This window comes from Cinclus cinclus, chromosome 7 (assembly GCF_963662255.1).
Source record: "Cinclus cinclus chromosome 7, bCinCin1.1, whole genome shotgun sequence".
Lineage (NCBI taxonomy): Eukaryota > Metazoa > Chordata > Aves > Passeriformes > Cinclidae > Cinclus > Cinclus cinclus.
Genome location: NC_085052.1, coordinates 6,566,438 through 6,592,750, shown reverse-complemented (window position 1 = coordinate 6,592,750; position 26,313 = coordinate 6,566,438). Strand labels below are relative to the sequence as shown.

The 26,313-nt window shown below is 45.2% G+C and overlaps 1 protein-coding gene across 1 annotated transcript; it reads right to left on the bottom strand.

The window, feature by feature from the left end:
• Positions 1–20,595: 20,595 nt before the first annotated feature.
• VAX1 (ventral anterior homeobox 1) lies at positions 20,596–25,980 on the bottom strand. The gene is made up of 3 exons (XM_062496511.1): positions 24,637–25,980; positions 22,699–22,886; positions 20,596–21,135 (listed from the first exon to the last, which is right to left on the bottom strand). The coding sequence occupies exons 1-3, from the start codon at positions 24,872–24,874 to the stop codon at positions 20,596–20,598; spliced, it is 966 nt and encodes a 321-aa protein (XP_062352495.1). The 5' UTR covers positions 24,875–25,980.
• Positions 25,981–26,313: the final 333 nt, after the last annotated feature.

The window sequence follows — 26,313 nt, the reverse complement described above, 5'->3', positions numbered from 1 at the left end:
AACTGTTGGATATTTTCTGTGATCCCTGCCAGGTGGCAGAGAACCACAAGAGTATACAAATCCTTTTCTTGCAGGAGATTAGTAAAATAGAAGGATTCCTAAATGAGGGCCTGATCCTGATGGGCACCCGTGTGTCCCCCTTGAATTGTGTAGCAGCTGGGGAAAAAAGTACAGAGCAAAAAATTTAAACAAAAGGAAAAAAAAAATTAAAAAGGACTGAGAGCATGCAGTGGCATTCCTTGCAATGCACCCACAAAACTTGGAGCTGTCTGCTGCGTAGCTTCCAGGAATTTCTAAAGTTGAAGTTTTTGCTTTTTGGATTTACATCGGAGGCTTTTTGAGGGGCCTTGGTGGAAATCACGACCGTACTCACACCTGTTTACATCAGCACTCAAAGGATGCTGCTCACTCTAAACATCTCTCTGGCATTGCAGAATAGAGCTGGGGAGGGCAGCACATTTCCAGGGTGCAACAAATGTCCTTGTTCCTCTTTTTGTGAGTGTCAGCAAGCAGCAAAGGCTGGGAGGGAGGGGCCGTGCTGTGCGTGATGCCAGCTGCTGTGCTGGGGGAAGAAAGGCACACCAGGAGCAGCAGCCAGAGAATCAGCCAGCACAGAGCCTCCCCCAGGGTCCTCCCCCAGCCCCAGCCAGGTACCAGAGACCCCCAGTGCCCCCATCCCTGTGAGGGGCCTTGTGCCAGCTTTGGAGAGCAATGGCAGGGGTCAAAACAGAGGCAGCGGGGCTGCAAAGCTAACCTGATCTTCTCAGAAGGATGCAGAATACTGCTGCCATGATTTTATTGTCAGATACGCCTAGAAAGATTAAGCAATTAAATATTGCAGGTGTTCTCTGCACACTCTGGGTGTATCGAGATAAACTTCTACCGTCCTATTCCAAATGGAAAACACTGGTATCTGTGTTCTAGAAATGAGGAAGTTTAACACAAAAGCTGGCACATGGCTTTCAGAGATAATCTATTGCACAATCAGGAGCAGAACGTGAACATAATGTTTAAAATCTTGGAGGGGTGTTGGTGGTGTTTGACCCTACAGCACGCACTCTGAAACATGCTGGCCTTGAACCCAGGGCCAAGAAACCTCCTAAAGGAGGTCTTACAAAACTCCAGAATATTTAACCTCTCACATAGGATACACCATCCCCCAGCTCAGATTGAGATTATGGCAGCAGTTTTGTGAATCAGTTAATTCCTTCTCCAAAAATCTCACTTTACCTTACCTTATTCACTTTACCTTTTTCTGCAAAAGTCTGGCGGTATCAAAATGTGTAGTTTCTCTAAAGCTGCTTAACAATGAAGCACCAAAAAACCCACCCTAGCTCTCTAAATAACCTACATGCCTAGAAAAGAGTGAATACCCAGTGAATACACAATTTAAGGAAAATCAATCTACATCTGTCCCCAAAAGCACAGCAAAGGTAGCGGATGTGGATTGGCTTCCTGTATTTGCATTTCCTTCACACAATGAGTGGATCTAGTTACATTTGTTTCACCTTTCAGCTATTTCTCCAATTTTCCTTTCTGAATGGAGGAATTTATCCCTTTTTTTTCTCCCAGAGTCAATGCTGGGGAGGGAAGCAAGGAAGTTATCAAAGGGGGGAGGGTGGGGAGAACAGCCTAGCCAGAGCTAAGGCTGTAATTACCTTAGAAACATAAAGGTCTATTCTCTCATTGCTGAAAAAGGGGAATTACACACATAACTTCCATTAACATTAATGGGGCTCACCTACATAAATCCCTGGCACATCAATGGGAGAATAGATCCTGTATAACTATAGGTACTGTTTACTCAAAGGAAGTGTGTACCAAAGCATACTGCCTAAATCAGGATAGAGTGGGTGAAAGCTCTACCTTACTCATTTCATTGTCATTTGCTCTTGAAGGGCAATTATCAAGAAATTATTGGGTAGTGGCATCTTAATATCATGCTCTCCTGCCTTTTTACTTCTTCCCTGACAAAGGCAAAAGCTGACAGAATGTAAAATATTTTCATAATGGATTTTTTCCTGGTTGTTTTTTCTGTTACTCCCCCTTTTCCACAAACAGACACACACATGACTTGTGTTTATCCCTCTCTGCTCTGTCTCTGTGTGTTAATGTGAAGGCTGGGCCGTTTTATAGCCAGTAACAAAATAAAAGGACTTTATCTCTCTTTCCCTTCATGGGTATAGGAAAGGAAGTATTTGCCTTTCTTTTTCTCAAGTCGATCTGCTGTGTAGAATGGCTATTGCATGAATGTCACTGCAGATACTGCAGGTAGCAAGGGATTTAGTGTTCAACTTTACTGTTAAACACAGTGCAACAACATCTCTTTGAGTCAGTGCAATCATAAGGAAGAAAACCAGGATCTCCAGCTACCTGCAATGCTTTGAATTGCTCCAGATTTTGGAGCGGTAGGACAAGAATAAAGAATATTTAGAGCAATCCTGGAAGCACAAATCACCATCTGACACTTTATGGCTATAAAAGTTAAGCTGCAGTAATTGTGCAGCCTTACCTTGGCAGGCTGTCTCAAGGCACTGCCAGCACCAGCACGGTGACAGGGGTTAAATGCTGAGTCCAGGCAGTCTTGTTACTGAACACAATGTCTCGTTCCCTATATTCCTAAAATACAGGCCTCAAAATAGTTCTTATTTAAAGAACTTTATTTTATTTTACAATTTATCATTTACTGTTGGTTCTGGGAGGTTTTTCTGGTTTTCTGGGGGGGGGGGGGCGTTTTTGTTTGTTTGGTTTGGTTTGTGTTTGTTTGTTTTTGTGGTTTTGTTTTTTGTTTGTTTGGTTTGTTTTTTTTTATTCAGAAAGTGTAAAATCCATCCACAGAAAAGCATTGATCTTTGGATGAGGCAGATCTCACCCTCACAGAGGAATTGAGTGAAAAGGAAATATCCTCCAGGCCATGCAGAGCAGGACCCCAGACCTGCCCTAGCAGTGATCTGCCTGGTTTGATCCATTCTCTCCTTCCTTGTTTGCTCTTCCCTGGGCTATAGGCAGCTCTCTGACTGCTCGGAGGCTGTATGGGCTTAGGAGGCGACAGAATCCCCCAGGAATGCCCTTCCCTACTATTCCAAGGGAAATTTCTCTCTTTAAGGTGCTCTTTAGCCAGCTTGTGGTGCTCTGCATCCCCTGTGTTGACAAATAAAAAAAAAATCCAGAATTAAAGCAAAATATTGTGTAGCAGAATGTAACTATGAAAAATGTAGATGGTGTTTAATCAGAATCCCCAGCCTGAAGTCTGGAAGCACTGTCCCAAAGTCATCCTTTGATCTGGGAGTTATCAATGTCTATTCTAAATGCAAGGATAAAAGGAGGAACAGAAAATAAAATCCAGACCTATTCAGATCTGATATATATATACCAGGGACATAAAATGGGAAGATTTGATTTGTGAAGAAACACAGATAATGTGAGTGGCATGAGTCTGCTCAATATATCATATTCAGAGAGGGAAATCATTTGTGATAGTCATGCAGCTCTTCTAGGCATCTGCAGAGATCATATCAAGTCTATTTAAAATGAGAAATTTCTGGTTCTGTACGTCAAAGTCAATTATGTCCCTGGCTTTGAAGAGGGCAGGGTTTCACTTCCTATAAACACAGAAGGATAGATCTTCTCATTGTTGGCTTCTTTGGAGCAGCTCCTTCAGTGATTCCCATTTAATGAGGTGTGTTACTCTGGCTGTGAGGGAAGGCCAGGTTCTGCAGACTTTTGTACTATGAAGTGTGGGTGAGCCAATATGAGTTTTGCTTGAGTAGGGGCTGCAGATGGGGTCCTGTGTTTCGATAAACCAACCCCTGAGAGATTTGCTTTATAAGCAGCAAAAGAGCAGGACAGCCAGTCAGGAGCAGGGAATACCTTTGGAAAACTTGTGAAAACAGAGGAGAGATTTTAAAACCAAAAAGTCATTTTAGTTATAAACAGTCCTTTAAAGCTCTTAAAATTTACCTGCCCAGCACAGGCATGCAACTAGATGAAGTATAATGCACTGACCTTTTTTGGAAAAATTAACTTCCTTTTTGTACTTAGCTGCCAATTTTTTATGCTGAACTTTTGCCTTTCCTGGAAGCTCCTCGTATGAGCACTTGTAACCAGGTTTTACCTACCTGTGGAATGATCAGTCAGGAAGAATGCACCAGGCATGCTGTTTTCATCTTCTCATGTCTTAAGCATGGAAGACTTCTGTATCAGCCAAGCCTGATAATGGACCCTGTTTATTCACAAAAGAAACTAAAGTAACTAACTCAGCATCATCTAAATGTACTTCCTCATAAAAAAGCAGCAGTACCCTGGACCACTTGGCCTTCCTGAGCTACTGCCATCTATCAAATCCTATTGATAGAAATAAACCTTGAATAAAACTGCTAATACATCTCTTCTCTGGGCATAGCTCCTGACAACATACTTATCACTGGTGCCAGCTTGGGGCTTTTGATCCCTCCTCAAAATGCATGTTTGCACCCGGTGCAAGCTACTCACTTCTCAGTCTTTCTTCCAAGAGAGCACAACCACCTTGACTGGGGGTTTAACTTGTGCAGGCAAAGAAATGCTGTCACATTTCAGCATATTTGTCAGTCAACAAAGACTGTGATGCCAGTTGCTGATCTCAGCCATAATTATTGAACAATTTTTTTTTTCCTTGGAAACACACAATTATTGAATTCATTGTAGACATACTGTACGCACTAACTTAATTTTAGCTGTATAATCTTATAATGGACATCAATGAATAGAGGATTAGTCAAAACCTATTAATAAAGAGATAAAAGAGGCCTTAAGATATTTTCTTTCAAAAGGCACAGTAAGCTTCGAGTTCTGCTTTCAGAGCCAAGCCCAAGTACCCAGCTTGCACAGTGGGCAGCACAGTAGGGTCTAGAGAGAGAAATCACTCCCTTTAAATTGTGGATTAGAAGCAAATCTACCTTGCAGGTCTGACTTTAGTATTCACTTAGCAGTAAATGCCTTGTCTCAGCATCTCTCTCCTCTGAGGTCCCTGAGAACCCTTCAAAGGGTGGTAGTCTGCACGGTGTCCCAAGCCCATGAGTGCTTCTGCTTGCTTTTGCATAAAAATCTAGTCTCTGTAAGGTGGCAAGTGATGGTATGGGACTGAGCTGGGGCTAGCAAAGCGTACCACCAGCAAAGTGAGCAGCAGGACAACCTCCATCCCACACTACTTCAGCTCTGAGCTTGCATTGCTAATTGCAGCAGAGCAAGAATACCCCAGTGTGCAAAATACCCAAATGTGGTCTGTTCTAAGGTGGATCAGACAGAGCAAAGGATACCTTTTTCTGCATGTGGGAACACACTCTCATGTGTTTCAACCTGAGGAGGAATAAAAGCTTCAAGTGGTTCACATGGTGGTAACTTCTTGCAGTTGGCCTGATTCCATGCATCTGAAGTTGACAGAAACTTCCTGCTGCCAGCAGCGGAGGCTGAAGTGAAGTTTAGGCGAGCCCTATTTAAAAATTTATTTCAACACACATTGGAAAATTGTTTGGAAAATGTGGACTAGGAACAGAGAAGTAACTAGAAGGAGAGGTTAGCTGAACATCATCTCTATGCCACTGGGAGTATTTTAGCTGCCTGCCTTCTAGAAATTTGGTGAGGAGAGAGTGATCTCTCCTGGAGTGATATCCAGTTCAATAGATCATTTTCATTTCTTTTGCTGCCTCGGGAGCAGACTCTCCCAAGACTGTTCCTGCAGGGTTTGTAATTTCCTTCTCAGAACCCAGAGAAGTAATGGACAATGTCACCAAAAAAGAAAAACAATATTACCATTCCCCCCAGAAAACCCCAAAACCATGAGATGGCTGGGACATGATACTACCTTGGTAGTCCTATGTCTGTATTGTCTGAGGTTTTCTCAGCTGAAAAATTTCAAGGACATTTTTCAGAGCACCCAAATCCACTTGTTTTTTAGCACCATATTCAGTTTCAAAGCTCTGTCAAAGTATTACTACCTTGCGAAAAGTATGAGCACACCAAGATTGTACTATTACTGTTGTTGTTGCTTTCATGTCACACCAGTTCACAGTGAGACTGGAGGTAGGAATCTTATGAACACCCTACATGGTGTTAGAGCAGATGGACAGTGGCAGTACAGCACCAAGAAGTGCTGGCTGGACCTTGAGAACGGTTGGCAGAGCTGAGGGGAGATAGCTGTCACTTTATTCTGCACACTTAACTCCTATTAGTATTAATGGAGCAGCACATAAACAGTTGAGAGCAGATCATGGCCTGCAGCTATTTATATATTTCTGCCTCATGTCTTGCAGTTTATGGCATTGTTCAGTGGTGTCACCCATAAGCTTGCAGTCATTGTGCTCTTATTTTGACACGTATAGGAGTGTGCATATGAAATTTATAATGGCAAAAAAGGAGGCATATATTTTGAATTGAAGTGTATCTTTCAACAAGGGAAGTGAATTTCCTTACGTAAATGCTCCTACGGCACAACCCCCCACTCCAAGCCTTCATATGGCCCCCAAGAGCTGCTTTTTGTAGGCTGCTGGTGCCCTCACCATCTTGTGCAGGACTTGTTTATTTTTATTTCAGTGGCACTTAGAGCTTCCCGAGGAGTGAGGTCCATTGTGTTATGTGCTGGGCACACAGCTGAATTGGAGCGAGCACGGCTTTCTCTGTGAGTGCTCTAGAGAGAGAATAGATCATTAAGGTCACTTGTTTTCCTTACAGAGGCCAAGGCAGGATTGATTCCTACATTATATTCTATCTGTGTATGTATTTTCCCTTCCCAGTTTCAAACAGCCAAGGTACCAAGATATTACTCACTTCCCTTAGGAGAGTCTTCTGCAACCCAGACATCTTGTTCAGACAAAGTTATGCCTGAATTTTTTAAGCCTACATTTAAAAAATTTTCATTCTATTATTTCCACATGGAGATTGTTCATGCAGAGAAGGACACTTGTCACAGAGGGAAAGGGGAAGGAAACTGTGGCCCCTGCCAGGGCAAAGAAAGGGTTGGAGGAGGCAGCCTGAGTCAACCACAAGAAGAGTCCCACTAGCTCTTTCTACCTCCACCCACTTCCAGACACTCCTGGCTGTGTTTGAGACAGCACTATTGAATCCATTCAGCACTACAGCATTGTATCTGTTCAGAGAAATGCACTTCAACAGGCCATCCACCCTTAAAACCAGCCCCATTGTTTCTCCTAAAAGCCTCATTGAAATCTGTGTATATAACTGGCTGCTGTTTTGTGAGTTAGCCATACTTGTGCATTACTGATTTGAAAATGAATGCTCCTTGGAGGGTTATTTTCCCTGAAATCCCTCTTGAAAAAATATTCCTCCTTCCTTCAACAATATCATTGTGGAAATTCCACCCTTTAGAAAGATGATCGATATTGCTTTATGGACTGGGATCTGATAAGAATTGGTAGGCAAGGGCAAGAGCATCAGAGAAGTGATTTAACAGATCTGTGTCTCTGTTTACTGAGGAGCAGTGTTACCTGCCTTGCCCACCAGAGAGAGACACAGTCACTCACACACACCTCAAAGTGCTCCCATTGCATGCTGCCAGTGAAGCAGTAAAAGCAGCTGCTGCACTAGAAGGAGCCAGGAGGAGTTATTCTATAGACTGCGTTTTTCACTATCAAGGTATCTTGCAGTATTAGATTTATTTGAATTCTTAACAACACAAGCACAGACTGGGAGCACTGGCAGATCCAGCAAGCAGACCCAGTGACAGCTGTTCCTCCAGGTGATAGTGCAAAGCAGGGCAGGGTGAAAACGTAGATCTGTGAAGCACCATTCACGTCTGGGTTTCAGAAAATTCCAATTTGTTTCGTTAATCACACCTAGAAACCTCTCAAAAATGCATTGTCAGGTGTTCTAAATGAAAACCAGTAAATACATCTGATGTCTAAATATCCAAAACGGTGTGCCAGCCTTCACTTTCACCCCTTTTGTGAGCCCCATATTGGTGATCAGCAACTTAGCAGCTTGCTGGGAGCTTTGTTGAGCTAGGTGCCTCTTTCAAGATACAGCTGCAGTTACCTGCTCACCAATGCACCAACAGTCTTAGAATCACAGACTGGTTTGGGTTGGAAAGGCTCTTTAAAGGCCATCTAGTCCAAACCCCTTGGAATAAGTAGGAACACTTTCCATTGGACCAGGTTGCTCAAAGCCTCATCTAACCTAGCCTTGAATGTTTCCAGGGACAGGGCATCTACCAACCCCGTGGGCAACCTGTGCTGCTGTTTGACAATTCTCATTGTAAAAAAATTATTCGGTATATCTAAAATAATTGCCCCTTGCTGTATCTCTACCAACACTAATAAAATGTCTGTCCTCACCTCTCTTTTCAACCCCTTTTAAGGGCAGGTGCACCTGCAACCCCACTTCATTCAGCTCCTGGCTGGATGAGGTTTTTTTCTGCTGTTGCTTGTGTGCAGCACTGAGGTACATGCTAAGACTGGCTTCCAGTTGCATTAAGAAAGACACATTCAGCTCTGGGTGAGGGGGAAAAAATCTCCATCTCCACTTGGAAATAAAGGGTCAAAGAAACCTGGGGCAAATTGGACTGCTTCACAGAGTGTGGTAATGGAGTTGATGCCATGTGGATGGCAGAAAGTGTACACAATATTGGCCAGTTGTTTGATACTGCCACTCTAAAGGCCCCAAGAATTAGACCAATTTCACACTAGAAGAGGTGCTTGTTTCTCACATTTTCTTTCACAGTTGGAGTCCTGGTCACTTGTTGATCTTCTGTCCTCATAAAATCTTTCCAGTTCATTTAAAAGTTGGCTCTCTTGTGCATTTCTTAAATTCTTTCTGAAGCTCAAGGTTTGAAATGCTTCCTTACTTCTGAGACTCCAAGGGCAAAACTGTAAAGTGAGCACCCTGACCCCAAAGGCCTTATGCTGCCAAATACAGTCAGCAAGAATTTGTGGAAAATAGGGCTGTGGAATCATGCTCCAATATTAAGTACTGACTAAAAGGTATCTTGTACTTGAAGGCTTCAAAATCCTTTGCTTTGTCTTCAGCCTTCTCTAATGCATCTCTGTGATACAGGGTAGAAGTTCTCCACTGAAAGATTTTGAATCTTCTCTTTTTAAAAATTTACTCTCCCCATAACAACACAGGTGGTCATGTAAGGCTGGTAAGTTGTTTCCTTGAAGTTAAGGGCATCTCTTATTTCCCTATAATTTTAGAAAATACTACTGTTGAGTCCTTTCATCATGGCTGTTTGCAAGACAACTCATGAGAACACAGTACTGCCTGTGCTGCTCCCTTTCCCTCTCTCAAAGCACACTATGTACATAAAGATGAATATTCCTTACATAACAGCACAGACCAAGTAGCGTTACATTAATTAACAATCGTACACGGTTCTAGCTGTGGAAAAACCTGAATTCAAGTCCTGCACTGTTTTGTGGTGCAAAAAATCACCAGTTCTAGAAAATTACTGCAGAAGTTTACCAGTAGATTAACTCTTGAATTAATCAAGATTGAAAATGTTGCCTGCTGGCATGGTTGCAAAACATATTTTTGATTCATCTCCAATCCCAGACTACCAAGAGTTAATAGACTCAAAACTAACCCATACACATTTGGGCAATCCCCACAATACTACCACCCACCAAAGCACACCTTGAAAATATGAATGTCCCTTTTCCTGTTATTATGATGCAGACATATTTATTTTACATAAATTGAATTGGTTTTTCTTTTTCTGGTGCTTGTCACCTCTTGATTTTTACACATCAAGAAGTTGCAATAAAACACCTGATAGTTCTTTATGAAAATGTCATAAAACCCCTGATCTGGATGTTTAGATTAGTCTCTTCCTTTAAATATTATGCAATAAATTTCAGAGCAACAAAACAAAAAAGATTCAGCTTTACACCAAAGTTTTTTTTCCTGGACTTACTCTTCTGTTGGATACTGGCTGTTTTAGCTTGCAAAATCTTCTCTGCCACTGAATTTTTTCTGTTCTATCTGCATGTCCACATAAATTGTCCATGGAGTGCAGGCTGTTTCAAAGGTTGTTTTTAGTAGAAACATACTTGTGTTTACATACAGCCAGATATTAAACTTCTTGGAAGCTCTCAGATAGGTGAACTCTGGAATTTTTTTTTCAATATATAGTTCCACAGGTATTAGCAGGAATATTTTATAACACTAATGTACTCCCATTAGCATCTAGAGAGGGGTATGTCTGCCCTCTAAACTGTGAAAACAAATGATCAGGTACAAAATTATCATTTATCTTGAGTCTAATATAAACTAGCATTACAGTTCTTTAAAGGTTTAAACTTGTGGCTGTAGACTTTCCACCGTTTATTGTATTCTTAAGAACTGAAAAAGCTGTTTATTATTGTTATTCATATGAAAGAAGTGCTTATTGACTGGCCTAATTATGCAAATGCACAGCAGGGGAGAATTTCTACCTGCAAATCTTACAGCATAAACTAAATAAGAGTGGGAGCAGAACAGAAAAGGAAAGCAAATGAACAAAGTGGTAGAACCGGAGGTCTCTGATTAGCAACCAAGGTCTGCACATTCTGTACCCACTGAATTTCTGTAATGCTGTATTTTCTCATAGAAGTTTCCCAGACATGCAACCATAACTCTGGAAAGAGCATTTAATGATTTTAAATAAGGATCCTGATCACCTAGATCTTAGAAACATTGTTTAAGTGATGTCAAGGAAATGATCTTGCTCCTGTCAACTGACAAGACAAAATTGTGTTGCATGTACATTTGGATGCTATGGAGGTTATGAAACATGGTGTGCTGATTTTGGCTGCGGTAGACTCAGTTTTCTTCACAGTAGCTGCTGTGAGCCTTTGTTTTGGGTGTGTGATGCAAACAGTGTTTGTAGTTCAGGAATGTTTTTGTTACTGCTGAGCAGTGCTTGTACAGAATCAAGGCCTTTTCTGCTCCTCACCCCACACCACCAGTGAGCTGGCTGGGGGACAGCTGGGACATCGGACCCCAGCTGCCCACAGGGTATTTCCTACCGTGTGGCATCATGCTCAGCGTACAAAGATCGCAGGAAGAAGATCTCTCTGTGGTTAAAGTTGTAGGGCTGAACGGAGTAGGCACACCTGCCAAATGAAGATGTGCACTGTGCTGTCAAGAGGGAGCGGCAGCAACAAAGTCTTTCATTTGGAACAATTTTGCTTTTCCTGAATTCTCTTTCCTGATTTAAAAAAAAATAGATAAAAATAATTATTAAAAAATAAATAAAATCACGACATGGCGCCTCATCCCTGACCCGTCATTTTGTTTTTTTTTTCCAAGACCTGCCTTAAAATTACGGACGAATTTTGTGAGACGTTCAGATTTTTTCATTCAAACTCCTTCCTACGCCAGTGCTGGTGGCAGAGCTGCTCTGCAGGGATGGCAACGATTCCCTGCGGGTCCCAGAGCCCTTTTCCCCGAGCCCTGCCGGGCTCTCCATCCCCGGCCCGCCGCCGCTGTCCGCGGTGCTGAGCGGCCCCGGCACCGCGGGGAAAGCCCCAGCTCTCGGCCCTGCCCAAAGAAAAAGGCTCTGCCTTCATCGGGCACACTGTGGAGACGAGGGGAGGTCCCAAATCAGCTCACCTGGCTCCTGCATCGGGATCAGGTTCCTCTCTGAACGTGAGCAGTTAAGGGGTGCTAGGAAGTATATTGGTATTTCTGTTAATTCTTTTTTGTAGCATCACTGGTGCTTGGGGCACTCTTGCAGAAAAAGACCATTTGCCTGCAATTTTTTTTTTGCCTCCCTCTTTGGCTGAGCTGGTGCTCTGGAATTTTGCATTATATTTTTCCTCTTTGATTCATGTGTTTGATTGTCCAAAACCAGCATGCCGAAATTTAGCTAGAACATTAGAATTGCCTTAACTGTACAAGTTAAGGCAATAAATAATTGCCTTAACTGGATAAAAATATAGAAATAAAGCTCACACACTATGTTTCACATTAATTATATCCAGAGGGATGCAAGGTTTGGCTTATGAAGAAGTTTTGAGACAGTAACACCATCTGATCACAGAAAATACTTACTGGCCACAGAGCCCATAAAAAAACCATAAAATACATGCTCAAAACTCCTAGACATATTCTGGGCAGCTGGATTTGAACATCTTCCAACAGAGTGAAAATATTTCTTCTTTACATGGTTCCTTTTTTATAACTGTGTTTCATAATAAATACTATTGATTTTTCATCTTTTCCCCATTTATCCACTCTTCTCAAATAACCTTCACATATTTGTTCTCAGCATTGAACATACTTCTAAGACACTTGAGATGTTTCATAGAAGAGTTCTTCACTACATGATTAGGTGGCCATTTCTTCTTTCATATGCAGAACTTAGCCCTTGCTTCTATGAAGTCTGTGCACAGAGTATGAGGCATTTCCCTGAGGAGCACTAAGTCAGGCTGACACATTTCTACTTAGAAACTTCAGGAGCTCAAATCTGTAATGAAATACAGACTTACAGATAAATTGGAAATGCAACTTACCAGTCTGGTGCTTTCCCTGTGCAACAGACAAATTCCATGCATAAAAGTTAAATCAGTTCCTCTGGGTTTTCCCCCGCTTGACTCTTCTGATAAAAGCGAAAATTTGTTCTGAACACAAATGGCCTATACGAAGACTGAAGGCCTCTATGGTGATCATCTTCTCGCAAATTACCATTTAAACTCTACATGACAAAGGATCTGATTTCATCAGGTAAAGGCAGCAGGACACTTGGCAAGAGGACGAGAAGCAAACTCACCAAGTTTCTTAGGATCTTAACCTTAACAAAGGGCAACTATTTAATGTATCTCATGTTATTTTCCCTATGACCACATGCAAATTACACCAGTGGAAGAAAGTATTAAATATACATGAAAACATGGTTAAGCATATATATGTATCAATTAACTAGGTAAATAATAATAATGATGGTAAAAATATCTAAGAAAACACGATTCACTAAGAAATAATAAGCATAATCCCTTCCATTCAAAATGTTTCACTCCATGGGGCCAGTAATTCAAGACTGTTTCCATAAGGCTCTGCTGTATTAACAGCTGTGACATGGTATAAAGTTTCCTATTTGGAGCCTGGGCACAATTAAAGTCCTCCTCAACACCTGATGTAATGGGCTCTTATTTGCTAATTCACCTCAGTAATCAGCTGATCTTGAGGATGTTCACAATGCTGTGTCCAGAGAAATATAGAGATTATCTTGGAGCATGCACTCAGGATGCCTTGGATTGCCTATTTATCCCTCCTTAGCTCTTTATGGCAACAGACACTTCATTCTCCTGCCTATTTCTAATTTCCATTTAGGATTTGGTTTATGAAATTATTTAAAGGCCTCAAGGAGATGATGAACATCTAGTGGTATATACCCTTCAGAGGTTTAAATTAGAGACCAGGCAAGAAAATAAATAAATAAATAAAGACCAGGGCTAACAAGAGGCAATAACTGCAAACATTGAATTGGAGTCGACTATGATGGCTGTTAAATTTTTGATCACAATTTTGCCTTAACTTTATTTCAGTACAAGTATACACACATACCTCCTTCTGAATAGGTTTATATGAGCATCAGCATCCCCATTTTGGAGGAAGAATAAATAGAAACTCACTGACCAATGACTAACAGTGCTCTCAGAATCAGACAAATTCTGGCAAAAATGAGAATTGGTCTTCTTAATTTTCTTCCTAATTTTCATGGCTTTTTAATTAAACCACAAGGACATCCTGCCATGTTTCTGTACACACACAAGCTTGTCCTTCACTTGCTTCTCTCTCTAACAGCATTTTTGTAGCCAGGTGTGACCTCAGTTACCTTTTTTTCTCTTTTGTGTCCTCACTGGCTGTCTTCCCAATATCCAATCTGAATCCCTGGAGCCACAGCTTATGACTTGCCAACTTATTGGTTGCCAGAATGAGTTTCTTCCTACTTTTTGTCTCCTAAAATAAGAGAAAACAAAGCAAAACAAAACAAAACAATCTGCAGAAGGGAATTTAAAAGAACAAGAAGTCCGTGAGGTCCCCCAAGCAAATTTTTCGCTGGATTGATCCCTGTCCAGCTAGACTAATAGAAAATCTTCTAATATGTAAAGGATACCAACCTTAGGAAAGAGTTAAATTCATGTGAGCATTCATCTTTTTTTATTTTTGGGACAAAATTTGAAAACCAGTCTCTCTGTGGTTTTCCACCATCTCACAGACTGTTTTTCATGCGCCTTTGATGACGTGTTTCTGGATTGTTGTGGTGGTGCCTCTGCCATCCTCCTCATCCTTGGGCCTGCTCTGTGATCTCAGAAGATCCTGATAAACCTTGATGGAATCAGCTGAGTGGTGAAGTCTCCCTTGATCACACCAATTCAGCCATAAGACCTGGTTGTACCAGGAGCTCTTGCATGGTAGAGGTGAAAAGTACCAGAAACATCAGCTTCCCAAACAAAGTGAAACAAAGGATCAGCAATTCTCCTTTGTAACCTTGGCAAACCACTGACCTGAACAGTGGCCTGAGTGGAGGGGCACCACTGTGAATTGTAGCCTGGGTGGAAGGGTACCATTGTTACAGCACTCTGGAAAACTACAAAAAAAAACCAGTAGTTATTGACTTGGGTTAGGGAAATTTACTGATGGCCAAAGTCAATCATCTTGTGACCCCATAAATGGTGGTCCTAGGTGAGACCCTTTGAGTTATCCTGGACTGCAGCAGCTGCACCTGCACCTCCCTCTGACTGGGGCAGCTCTCAAAGCTCCCAAGCCAGGTTTGTGATACTCAAGGAACTGTCTCTGACAAAAAGGCTGAGGCTGATTCCCCATCAACCCCCCACCCCCATCTCTACATTCCTCAAAGTGACACCCTGGCCTGTGGGGAAATGCAAAGGGATTTGGTGTGAGTATTTCACTGCACCTGAGGGGAATAGGTTTGATAGGTACCTTTTCACCCATAGAAATAGGTGTACACATGATTTTACCTGTGTGCCTGTGAATTGATTATGGTATGAAATGTTACAATTTCAAATCTATGGTTAAGTCACTGTTATAATTGCAGTGAGCCCTACTGAATCACTTTGTAAATGTTAAAGAATTCAATGATTAAGTGCTGCTAAACCCTTTTGCACCTTTATCTTTGCATCCATATCCTTACACCTTTCCTTTACCTGCTTTTGCATTCCCAAATTCCATAAAAATAATTTCAAATTGCTTCTAATTTGATCTTCCTTTTTATGCTTTAACCTGTGTAGTAAATAGTAGAATGAACCTTGCCATCAAGCTCTGTCAAGGTGCATTTCCACACATTCATATCAATCCCTGCTTTTGCCCATACCTTTGATGGTGTTCATTTAAGCAGCCAAAGCAGTCATTTGTGAGAGCTGTAAGAAGTGGCTTCTACCAGGTAGATGTGCCTGGTTCTGTGACAAACTTTGTGGACCTGCCTTGTGTGGATTGAACTGTTTTACTTGCCCTCTGCTACATCTGGTTCCTTGGATTTCTGCTTCAGCTGAAACATAAAAAAACAATTTATTTGCCCAGGCTGTGGTGTCTCATCAGATGAGGCCTGTGATTCAGTTTTCTTGCATTGGCAATGACACCAAGTGCCAAGTAAAGGTTTGTGTTCTGGGCAAGTCCTTACACTTGTGTGATGTTTTCATTCTTGGTCACAGCAGGGAGATCAAACAGAATGGGTTGCAGACAGCTGAAGGGGAGAAAAAAGCTCTGGGAATTTATTACTTTATTTTTTTCCACATTGAGAATAAGAAAAAAAATGCAGCACCTCTTGGCAAACAGTTATATTACATACAGTTTGCAAGAACTGTATGAAAATAAGTTAAAATTATTTTGATTGTTCGTGTAGAAAGGAGACAAAGAAAAGGTAACATGGTAAAATAATTAAAAAGGATGTGGTTGCATAAGGTGGGAACATCTGTTTCTTCTTATGACAGAACTTGGGACTATTAATGTTTAAAAAAGTAGAAAACATACAAAACATAATAATTTTTCTTCTGTGTGTGATTGACTGTGGAAAACTCACTCCACTAGAAAAGTTTAAGACTTAATATACAAACTAGAATCAGTCACTTACACAGAGATGAACAACAGCATGAACACTAACAACTACATACAGACAGATAATAAATAGTGTGCTTAAGTTGCTCAGCAATTATTAGAATCAGAAAGATGGGGAGTAAAGTGCTCGACAGAGAGAGTTCTTACACCTGAGTGAGAAATGTTTCATGTCAGCCCCTTCTAGCCAGCACTTTGGCTACAGCTCTGGTCCAGGGTCACAGTTTATATTGTGACTGTTGCATAGACAGCATCACATCGATTGATTTCATTTTAGCTTCCCTGGTAATTTTGTTAAACACTTACTGGTGGCTGTGACTTGATTCTGTTCAAGAGTTATTCTTTAGAAGTGTTTTTCTTTCCTTAAAAGAAATTAAATACTCTGAAGTTGATCAGAGACCTCGTGTGCTTTTTTACATGTCACAGGGTCATGTATCTTGGGCTGATGACAGGATTGCAAATGGAGACAAAGTGGTCAGAGGCTGCACTAATCCCTGGCATGAGGGATATGGAGGAGCAGCAAATAAAGCAGGGTCTATGTTAAGTGGGTGGGCAAATGCTTTTGAAAAAGTCCTCTAAATAGACTGCTTCCTCTTTTCCCTATGTGTACCTGGTTAACATTGTTTTGTGTTTTCCCTGGGTGCTCTGGACCTAATCTTGGGATTTCTGCTTTCCTGAGAGCCACAGGAAGAGAGAAATTGTCCATGTATACCTGCAAAAATATTCCTTGAGCTTAGATGAGCAATTTAAATAACCCAAGCTGCACTCCATCTTTTTAAATCCTTGCTCACTCTAAGTCCTATGTCTAACTGCTGCTACGGGAAGGTTTGGGGGAGTCTGCCTGCCACAGAAATCCTTTTGTGATTTCCTTTAAAAATTCATGCCAGATATAGATTTATGCTTGGTTTATTTGCTTTCCTACTAAATATTCCTGCCCCTCACACTCACACATGCTCCCTCTGCATAAGTCAAATATTTCTCTGTTTGAGCTCTAATGCCCCAGTGATGACCACGAATAAAAATACAGCATGAAATGCAGCAAAACCTTTCAGCAGGAAAGGGCTTCATGAAGGTGGTTTGTGTCCATCGCTCCAGTAGGATGAAACTCAGCATTTCAGTGCAAACAAGCAAGCAGTGTATCTGGGCAGCACACAGCTTCAGAACAGCTTTGGTGTAGATGGAAAACAAACAAACAAACAAACAAACCCCCACCAAACCAACCAAACCAAAAACAAACCAGGTTTTATGTTCAGACTCACTGTATATGTAGGTGTGTGTCTGAATGACTTTTAACTTGTCCTATGCAATGACACACGTGGTATTCCCTCCTTTCATACAGAAATGCAGATGAATATATTTTAGTCTGTTGTGTAGAAAGAAGGGTGGTTTGGCTCTCAGGAACCCCATGCTTTTGAAATGCTGAAAATTTCAAAGGAAATGACAAATTGCCTCCCTCCCTGTGGGGCTCCAAGGTTTTTGGCCTGAGTCACAAGCAGAGACTGAAACAGGACTGTGATAGCCCTGAATGGGACTGGAGAGCCTCTGGCTTTTGCTCTGACCCCAGCCCAGAACAAGCCTCTGATACAGGTGTGGGACAGGTAGAATTTGAAGGAGATAAAAAATAAAAAAAATTCCTGCAGTATTCATTTTTACCTGAATGCTTAGACAAGACTCCTTCACACTTCAAGGCACATCTCTTTTTATTTCTTTTAAATATTTAGAAATAATTAATAATAATAGTAATAAGAATAAAAATGTCTAGCTCTTCACATGTATACTGGGGGCTGCAAAGCTGTAAAATAAGGACTTCTGCTATTGTGTCAGCAATTTAGCCTGATGCTGGCTTAAACTGCCTTGCAAGAGGAGCAAAGAGCTTACACTGACCACAGCTCCAACTCTGAATCTGCAGATGAGGCCAGCAGCCAGGGAAAAAGAGCCTCATGGCACCTGTGTGAGGGGACAGGGATGCTCCTGCAGTTTCTGGTTAGAGTAGCAGGGAAATCCTCTTTTTAGATGAGGACACCTAAGAGAGCTCTCTCAGAACGTATTTGTGCTGCTGTTCCCATGGCTCACAATGCAACAGCAGATTTGGGCACTGAAGTGGCTCCATCTCAACTGCAGGAAGGTCCTGCAAGACAGGGTAAATTCATCACACTGCTCAGCACCACCTTTGGCAGGGGAGCCCAGGGAGGGTTTCAGTGGGGATAATTCCCTCCTTGGCAAAGGCAGCCCAGGCCAGGGCTCCCCTTTTTCTGGGGCTGTGGGAGCTGCTGTGCAGTCCAGGCAAGGCAGAAATTGAAAACTACCCTCTCCCTCCAGGCTTTCATCACATTCAGCGCTTTTCTTTTTAACAACGTTTTTCCCTCCCCTTGAAGTTTTCCAGTCTTGACCATCAGTTTCAATGTCACCTCTCCAAATGTTACCTGTGAACCCCTCCTTCACCCGGGTTGCCCTTCCCCAGATAATTTCTACACACTTCATAAAAAACCCAACCAAATCAGCATCACCACTGCATCCTTCCCTCCTGATCTGGAGCAGTGCATCTGCCCTGGCTGGGACGCAGTGGTGGCCACACCAGGGACCCGTGGGCAGGGCAAAGGTGTGGGGAGAGCAGGTTGCTACGGTGCCCAGGTGTCTTGGCCTGGGGAGCCCAGGGCACTTGGGGGGACTCTGGAAACCAGGGGTTCTGCCCTGCACTGGCTACCCAGTAAAAACCCTCAGGACTGAGCTGCCAATGAGAATGAAAGCAAGAGCTGTTCAGAAAACACCTATAAATATCTGTATTTGTGCACACAAGCTGTGCAGGTGTATTTAGAGGTTCCTGTATAGCTGTGTGTTGTCACACACACACCCCCACACGCACACACACACCCCCACAGTGCATGTATAAATGAAGGCAATTTGGGTGCTACAAATATAAGACGAAAATACACCTAATTCCATCATCATATAGATATAATATATTTCACTCTCACCACATAAATACAAAACATCCAAATATCCAAAACATTCAGAACAAAAGTTAGTAGCAAGGGCTCAGCGCTCAATTCATTCATTATTTTTTCGACTAGTTGCCTAGAAACTTCAGACGTAAATAATTTACAATAAAATTACTATTTTCTTTCCATCCAGCTCCTTCTGTCCAGTTCTGGTCTATAGTTAATTCTATATTCTACAGCAACCATTCCACTTTTTGTATTTTTTTTTCTTTTTTGGTTACAGTTTGGTGGCACGTATTTATACAGTTTGTAAACGCCATGTGTTAAAGTTCAAAGAAAGAAAAGAAACTTAAAAACCAAAGTAAATAATTTTTTCCCCCAAAGAGCTACCTAAGTACAGCATCCCTTTTTGTGGCAAATTCAAGTACCAAAATTGAACAGAAAATATTCGATCCAGAATACTAGAAGGTGAAATACATATGTTTGTGGAGAAAATAGCAGTAAGAATTATGAAAAAAAAGGTTTGTTACATAGATGTGTTTTAAAGTACAAAAATAACACTAAAAGATACGCCTTTTATATTTCACGTTTGTTTTAAATGAAGTATGAGCAATATGCGAGAGGTTTATTTTAGGAGGAAGGAAGGCTACAGGGTTTTTTGTGTTTAGATGAACATTGAAATTATTTGGAAAAATCAAATAGAGCAATAAAAATCAAAATTACGATCGCAACAGCCCTAGATACAAATAGATTTGTGAGTTCCATGATTTAGCTGCACGCTTGTTTTTGCAGATAAACTCCGCGGGACTGGCCCGTGGGAATTCAAATGTAGAGAAAAAAAAAGAAAGAAAGTAAAAGGGGGGGACGGTGTGTTGTCTCGAATGAAGAGACACTTTAATTCAAAATTTCTGCGTCCACTGGTTTCTGTCTCCCCTATTCGTTACTATACGTTCAGTCCATTTCGGCCCTTCCCACAATTCAAGATTTACCGTGAAAAAGAAAAGTTGCTGGAGAATTTCCTGACTGGTGCTAAGGGCTCGGTCGGTAACCGGGGGCCGTAGTGCAGCGAGTGTGGGGGCAAACTGAGGCCACAGGCCGGACCCCAAAAACCTTTGTGCTTAGAAATCACTGAGTCCGGGAGACACAAAAAAAATACACCCCAAAACGGGCATCACCGGGCAGCTCCATCCTCCTCTCTCCGAAACCCCGCTCTCTCTCTCGGCATCGGCTAAAGCCGATCGAAGGGAGCCCGGCCGACCCTCGCCCGGACCGCTGACCCTCTGCGTCCCTTCCCGACCGAACCAACAGCGCGATCGCCCCTCCCGCACGGACAGACGGACCGCGGGGCAGGGGGAGCGCGCCGGGAGGCGCCCGTAGGCCCTCGCCGTGCCCCGGTCCCGGTCCCAGCCCCGGCCCCGGCCCCGGCCCCGGCCCCGGCCCCGGTCCCGGTCCCGGCCGCCGCCTCGCCTCGCCCCGCTCCGCCCCGGCCCGCGGAGGGAGCCGCGCTGCGGGGCTCGGGGGCGGCGGGGAGCGGGGGGGCGGCTGCCGGCTCCCGTCCCATAAATACCGCCACAAATAGAGACTATAAATATAAATAGGGGGAAGGTACTTAGAGTCAGTCCAGTGCTTTTTTCTCAGCGCTCTCTTTATTGTTGGTCCGGGAGTAGGGCTCGAAGGCGGACGAGCTCAGGTAGCGGGCCGACAGTTCCTGCAAGTTGCCCGCCAGCGAGCCGGCTACGGCCAGGGGCGCGGAGGAGAGGCGGCCGGCCACCGAGCCCAGCAGCGCGGGCACCGGCAGCCCGAAGAGCCCGTGCCCCGCTGCCGCCGCCCCGTGCAGCGCCGCGGGCGGGGGGGGCCCGGCCGCCCCGCTGGCCGCCGGAGGGTGCGGGGAGCCGCCGCCGCCGCCCGGAGCCGCCGCCGCGCTGCCGCTGCCCGCCGCCGCCAGGCCGGGCCCGCGCAGCGCCGAGCCCAGCGCGCCCGTGGCGCAGGGCGGCAGGAGGCCGGGCAGCCCCGGCGGGGAGAGCAGCCGGCCTTGTTCCAGCAGCCGCAGGACGCTGCAGGTGGCGGCGGTCTCGGACACCACCGACCGCAGCTCGGAGTCCTTGCCCTGGTCCTTCTTCTGCTTGGTGCGCCGGTTCTGGAACCAGACCTTGACCTGCAGGCCGGGGAGAGAGGCAGGGTCAGCGGGGCGGGAGGAGCGGCTCCCCCCGGCAGGTCCCCCGGACCCCGGTGCGGGGGAGGGCCCGCAGACGCTTGGGAGCGGGGAGCGCTTCCAAAACGCACAAAGCGACGCTCGCACAACACAGCCCCCCGCACCCTCTGTTTGTTCCCGGGTTCGGGGTGACCCCGGGGCCTTTCGTTCTGCATCTTTAGCCCGACCTCTCATTTCGTCCTAGTTTACTACGGGTCGGGAATTCTCTGGGAGACGGAGCCAGCCTTTTCCCCATCGCTTTATTCTAAGCCGGCTCAGGCGGAGCTCCGGGCGCACCGCGGTTCCCAGAAGCCGCTGCCCGCTCCGACTGCCCTTCCCGGGGGTAACAGCAGCAATGAGCTTCTTTCCCCGTATTCCAAACTGGACACTCTCTCTCTACCTCCAAATAATTTTAAATAATATTCAACTTTAAGAAGGAATACTGGAAGTTACTCAAATAACAGCAAACAAAACCAAACCAAAACACAACAAAACCTACCCATGGCAAGTTCAACCTACGAGCTGTTGAACTTGTCGTTCCTATCCGGCAAGGAGATAAAAAAGCTGATTAACGTGTCAGGGGAAATTTACTGTTACATGATTTTTTGTGGAAATATGAAGCCGGCTTTAAGAAGTTTGGACTTTCTGGGTGCTTCCCCGCGCTCTCACACAGTTTTAGGCCTCCTGTCGGTCCCCGACCTTTCTGCCCTGGGGGGTGGAGGGGCGATTCTCCGCCTCGGACGTACAACGACTCAAAATACGGCCCAAACTTCAGCCCCATCCCCGGATCTCTCATACCCAGGAAATCTCAGGCCGAACCTCTCTCACCCGGCAGCCCCGGGGGAATGAGCCCATCTCTCCCTGCGGTTTTGAGCGCCTGTATCCCGCTTGTTGCGGGTTGGAAGCGGCTCGGCCTCCCCTTGCTTCTCCCCGGCCGCAGCAGCGAATCTCCGCGCCCGGGGGCGGCCGGCTCCGCGCAGCCGGACACACGCACCGAGCCCCGGCGGGGCCGGAGCGGATCCCCGCGGGCCGGAGCTGGGGGAGCTGCTCCCGGCCCGCCAGGAGTTTGGCTTCGTGGCCGAGCTGCCTCCGATGCCCTCGGTCCGGGTCTCCTCCCCCACGGGGAGAGCCCACTGGGGCTGAGTGCGGGGACACGAGGGACTCCCTTGGCCAGCAGCTCCTCTTCGCTAGGCACACGCAGCTGGGGACACACGCAGCTGGGGACACACGCAGTTGGGGACACACGCAGTTGGGGACACACGCAGTTGGGGGGCCCCTGCCGGGACGCCTCAGCCACAAGCCCCTCAGCTTCATCCGATGCGTCCCTCCCTGCCCGGACACGCGTGGGCACCTCGGGGCTGCCTCGCCCCTCTCCCCGCGGGGGCTGCGCTGTGGCGCAGGGCCGCGTCCTTGGGCCCGCAGGGCACGGAGATGCCCGGGCCGGGAAGGAGGTCTAGCGGGCAGGGCAGGGCAGGGCAGGGCAGGGCAGGGCATGGCAGCCGCGGCTCCCCGTCCTTCAGGCTCTACCTGAGTCTCGGAGAGATTGAGCTGGCGGGCGAGCTCGGTGCGCTCCCGCCCCACGACGTACTGGCAGCGCTGAAACTCCATCTCCAGGCGGTAGAGCTGCTCGGCCGTGAAGGAGGTGCGGGTCCGCTTGGGACGGTCCAGATCAAGCCCCTTAGGCAGAATAATCTCTCGGATTGAACCTTTGGCATCTGGCAAAAAAAGGCACAGTCAGCTGGGTACGAACCCAGGCGACTCCCCTCTGCTTTTTCCTCCCTTTTTATACTTTCTATTTTTGCCAAGGGAAAGAGCCGTCCCCAGCGCCTTCAGGACTGAGACACGAGTCGGGATGGAGCAGAGTCCCTGCGACTGAGGCGCTGCACCTGGCCACTGCACCCAAGGAAGGAAAAAACCCACAACAGAGAAGGAAGGAGGGGGCGATGAGGGCCCAGGGCTCTATAATTAATCCCTTCAACCCATTTAAAAATTACTTTAAATATATTGCACTCACAGTACGACCCTGCGGCATCACCCACGGCCCCTCTAGGAAGCTGGGGAGAGAGAGATCCTCCAGGCCAGGCTTTGTGCCTGGAGTGCAGGGCTACTCTTTGTTCCCCTTGGGCTCCGAGTTAGGACTTGCGGGTAGCCACCATACACACCCCATCTCCCCCCAAAACACAAATTCTTATTATCATTTTAATAACAAGTTTCTCGTGCTTATGAAAAAGAAAGGGGAAAAAAAAAAAGCTTTCTAGGCAGAGGCAGCACTGGCCCGACCTGGCTGCCTGCCACTGTGAACGTGGGGACACCTCCAGCCCACCCTGCACCGCTGCCGCTGCCGCTTTGGGGTTTTGGCAACGAGAAGAAGCGGGAGGGGAAAAAAAATAAAAAAAAAAAAAAAAGAAAAAGGAAGGGGGGGAGGGAAAGAAACCCAGGCACCAACCAGCCTTCAGAAACCTCACTTTTCTGGTAGCCCCGGCTGAAGGAAAGCGAGATAAATCTCATTCACACCACTGTCAAGCTAGAGCCAGATTCAGGTTACCTTAAAGCCTTCCCAACTTTTCTTGCCGTAATTTTACCTCCTCGGTATGTTTTAAATCAGAGACAATCGCATCATTTTAATCTGACCCTTCTCTGGGTCAACCAGTGGCGCAAGGATTAATTCTGGCTTTCAAGGCCTGCTTCCCAGATATTTTGTTCCGATACTCTTCTCTCCTTCCTCCCCTAAAACGCACCTTAATGAAACTGAAATTTCTTCAGGTAATTTTTTTTTTTTTTTTTGGAGGGAGGACGAATAAGATGATTTAGCTATTTTCGGCTGGAGAAGGGACGAAGATTGAGGGAAATTAAACGTATAACTATTAAAAAGTAATAATTAAAAAGCCCTTCGTCATTCCTCCATTTATTTTAAAGCTGGTGGTTATTTTAAAGCAGCCCTTTCCTCTGGGCTGCCGGGCACGGAGGGAGAAGGGGAAGGCTCCGAGAGGGCCTCCCTGCCCGCAGCCCCATGCCATGTACGCGGCCGGCTGCGGGAGGGATGCGCGGGCGCGGAAGGAGCGCACCCGGCCCACCGGGAAGAGGGAACGCTGTCCCCGGAGGGCTCCCCGAGGGGACGGGCACCCCGGGAAAGCTTCAAAGCAGGAAAGACAAAAAAAAACAACAACAAACAAACAGACCAACAAACAACAATGAGCGGGGCTGGTCCGTTCCGGTGCAGCGCCGGGGAGGAACCACCGCGGCTTAACTTTTCTCCGAGACGCCGGCGGAAATTCCCCGGGATAAAGCCAGCGGGAGCGGGGTCCAAGGCAAAGCCCGGCCGGGCAGCGGGGTATCTCCCCCGGAGCCGTGGAAGGGCTTTCAACCCAGGGCCAGACCCAAGGCAAAGCGACAAAATGAACCCATGTCCCGGGCGTGAGCGCAGCTCACCTTCCCCCACCCTCTCCAAACACCTCAAACTCATACCTCTAACTAGGATCCTCCTGCAATAGTCCGGATCGGCCGAACTAGATTTACTTTTATTACAACCTTCCGTAGCTGCAGAGGCAGAAAAAGTCCCTTGCTGATCCTTCAAAAAAGAAGTAGAAATATTTCCTTCAGACCCTTTGCTTTCCTTGCCCTCTTTATGTCCGTTCTTCGAGACCCGGTTAGCTTCAGTCTCTGAACTGCATCTAACGTCCATTTTGTCTTGTTTCCCAAACATGTAGTGCAATAAAAACAAAACAAAACAAAAAAAAAGCGCCAACAACGATAACAAAAAAATTATAGAAGAGTAGAAGAAGAAGAAGAAGAAGACGAAGTCTATGCTGGATATTGCACGACTTAGGGTGAGATCGGTGGGGATCTGTAAAGCACCTTGAGTAAGGAAGATCGGGTTTATCCCACTGGAAAAGCAGCGGCTTCCTCAGTCCCAGCGTCCTAATGTGACTGTCCAGCTTCCCAGAGCGCCCAGTGATCAGGTACTCAACAGTACAACTCTAAAATGATTTAATGTCTGCCTTATTACAGAGACATGTAGTTGTTAGACACACAGAGGGACGCGCACTCGCTGTTTCAATTGATTACGGGTAATTTTGCAGCCTCCACATTTAGGTTACCTCATGAATACACTAAATTGTTTGGATAATATATCAGATCGTAATGGATGGTTTGTGTGCTTGTCCCCAATCAAGTAGAGTTTAGCCAGTGAATAAACTGAAATGATTGGTCTTGCTTTCAGGAAACACACAATCAAAAGACTGAGACTTCCAGAAAAAAAAAAAAAAAAAAAAAAAAAAAAGAGAGAGAAAAAAAGGGTGGGGGAGAGGGAAAAAAAAAACAACTTTTGACAAGATTCACCCTGAATTGTTAGCACCATTAGCAGCCATTATTAACTTTCTTCAGTCTGCCTTTGACCTCCCGATTATATAGTCGCTTTCTCCAAAGCACGCCAAATAAATCTGAATAAAGCTGCTAGGAAGGGCTGAAAAAATGCAGTTGCAGGGGGGGTGAAGAAAAAGCAAAAAAAAAAAAAAAAAAGCCCCCTGAATTCCAAACAAACAAACAGATCCCCAGCACGCACACACACAAAAAGTTCTTCCTCCAAGCAGATCTCTCCAAGGAAGCAGGTTATCTTGGCCAGCAGAAATCCTCGTTAACACATCTCCCCACAGACAGCCATCTTAAACTCCTACCTCTCCTTATTTCAGTCCCGATACTTGCTTTTTGTGCTTCTCCCTCTGTGTGTGTGTGTATGTGTGCATGCATGTGTGTCTGCTAATTCTGCACCTTCGCAAACACTGAACCTATTCGCAGAGCCTGCTCATTGAAAAAAAAAAAAAAGCCAGCTTTGTGTGCAGTGGATCCAGGAGGGGGGAGAAAGAGGGAGAGAGGGAGAGAGAGTGAGGGAGGGAGGGAGGGAGGGAAGGAGGGAGAGGGAGAGAGAGAGAGAGAGAGAGAGAGAGAGAGAGGGAGAGATAGCCCGTGAAAAATCTCAACTGCGTGATCCACTAAAGGAGAAAAAAGTTTTACTCTAGCTATTTCATTGTCTCTGCTACAATATCTTTGAGAACTGCAACAGCCAGTAATCCAATAAGACCATTGATTAGGCTACAATGATTCAATTCAAGCAAATGGCCTTGTGCAAAGAGCATGCTCCAGTCC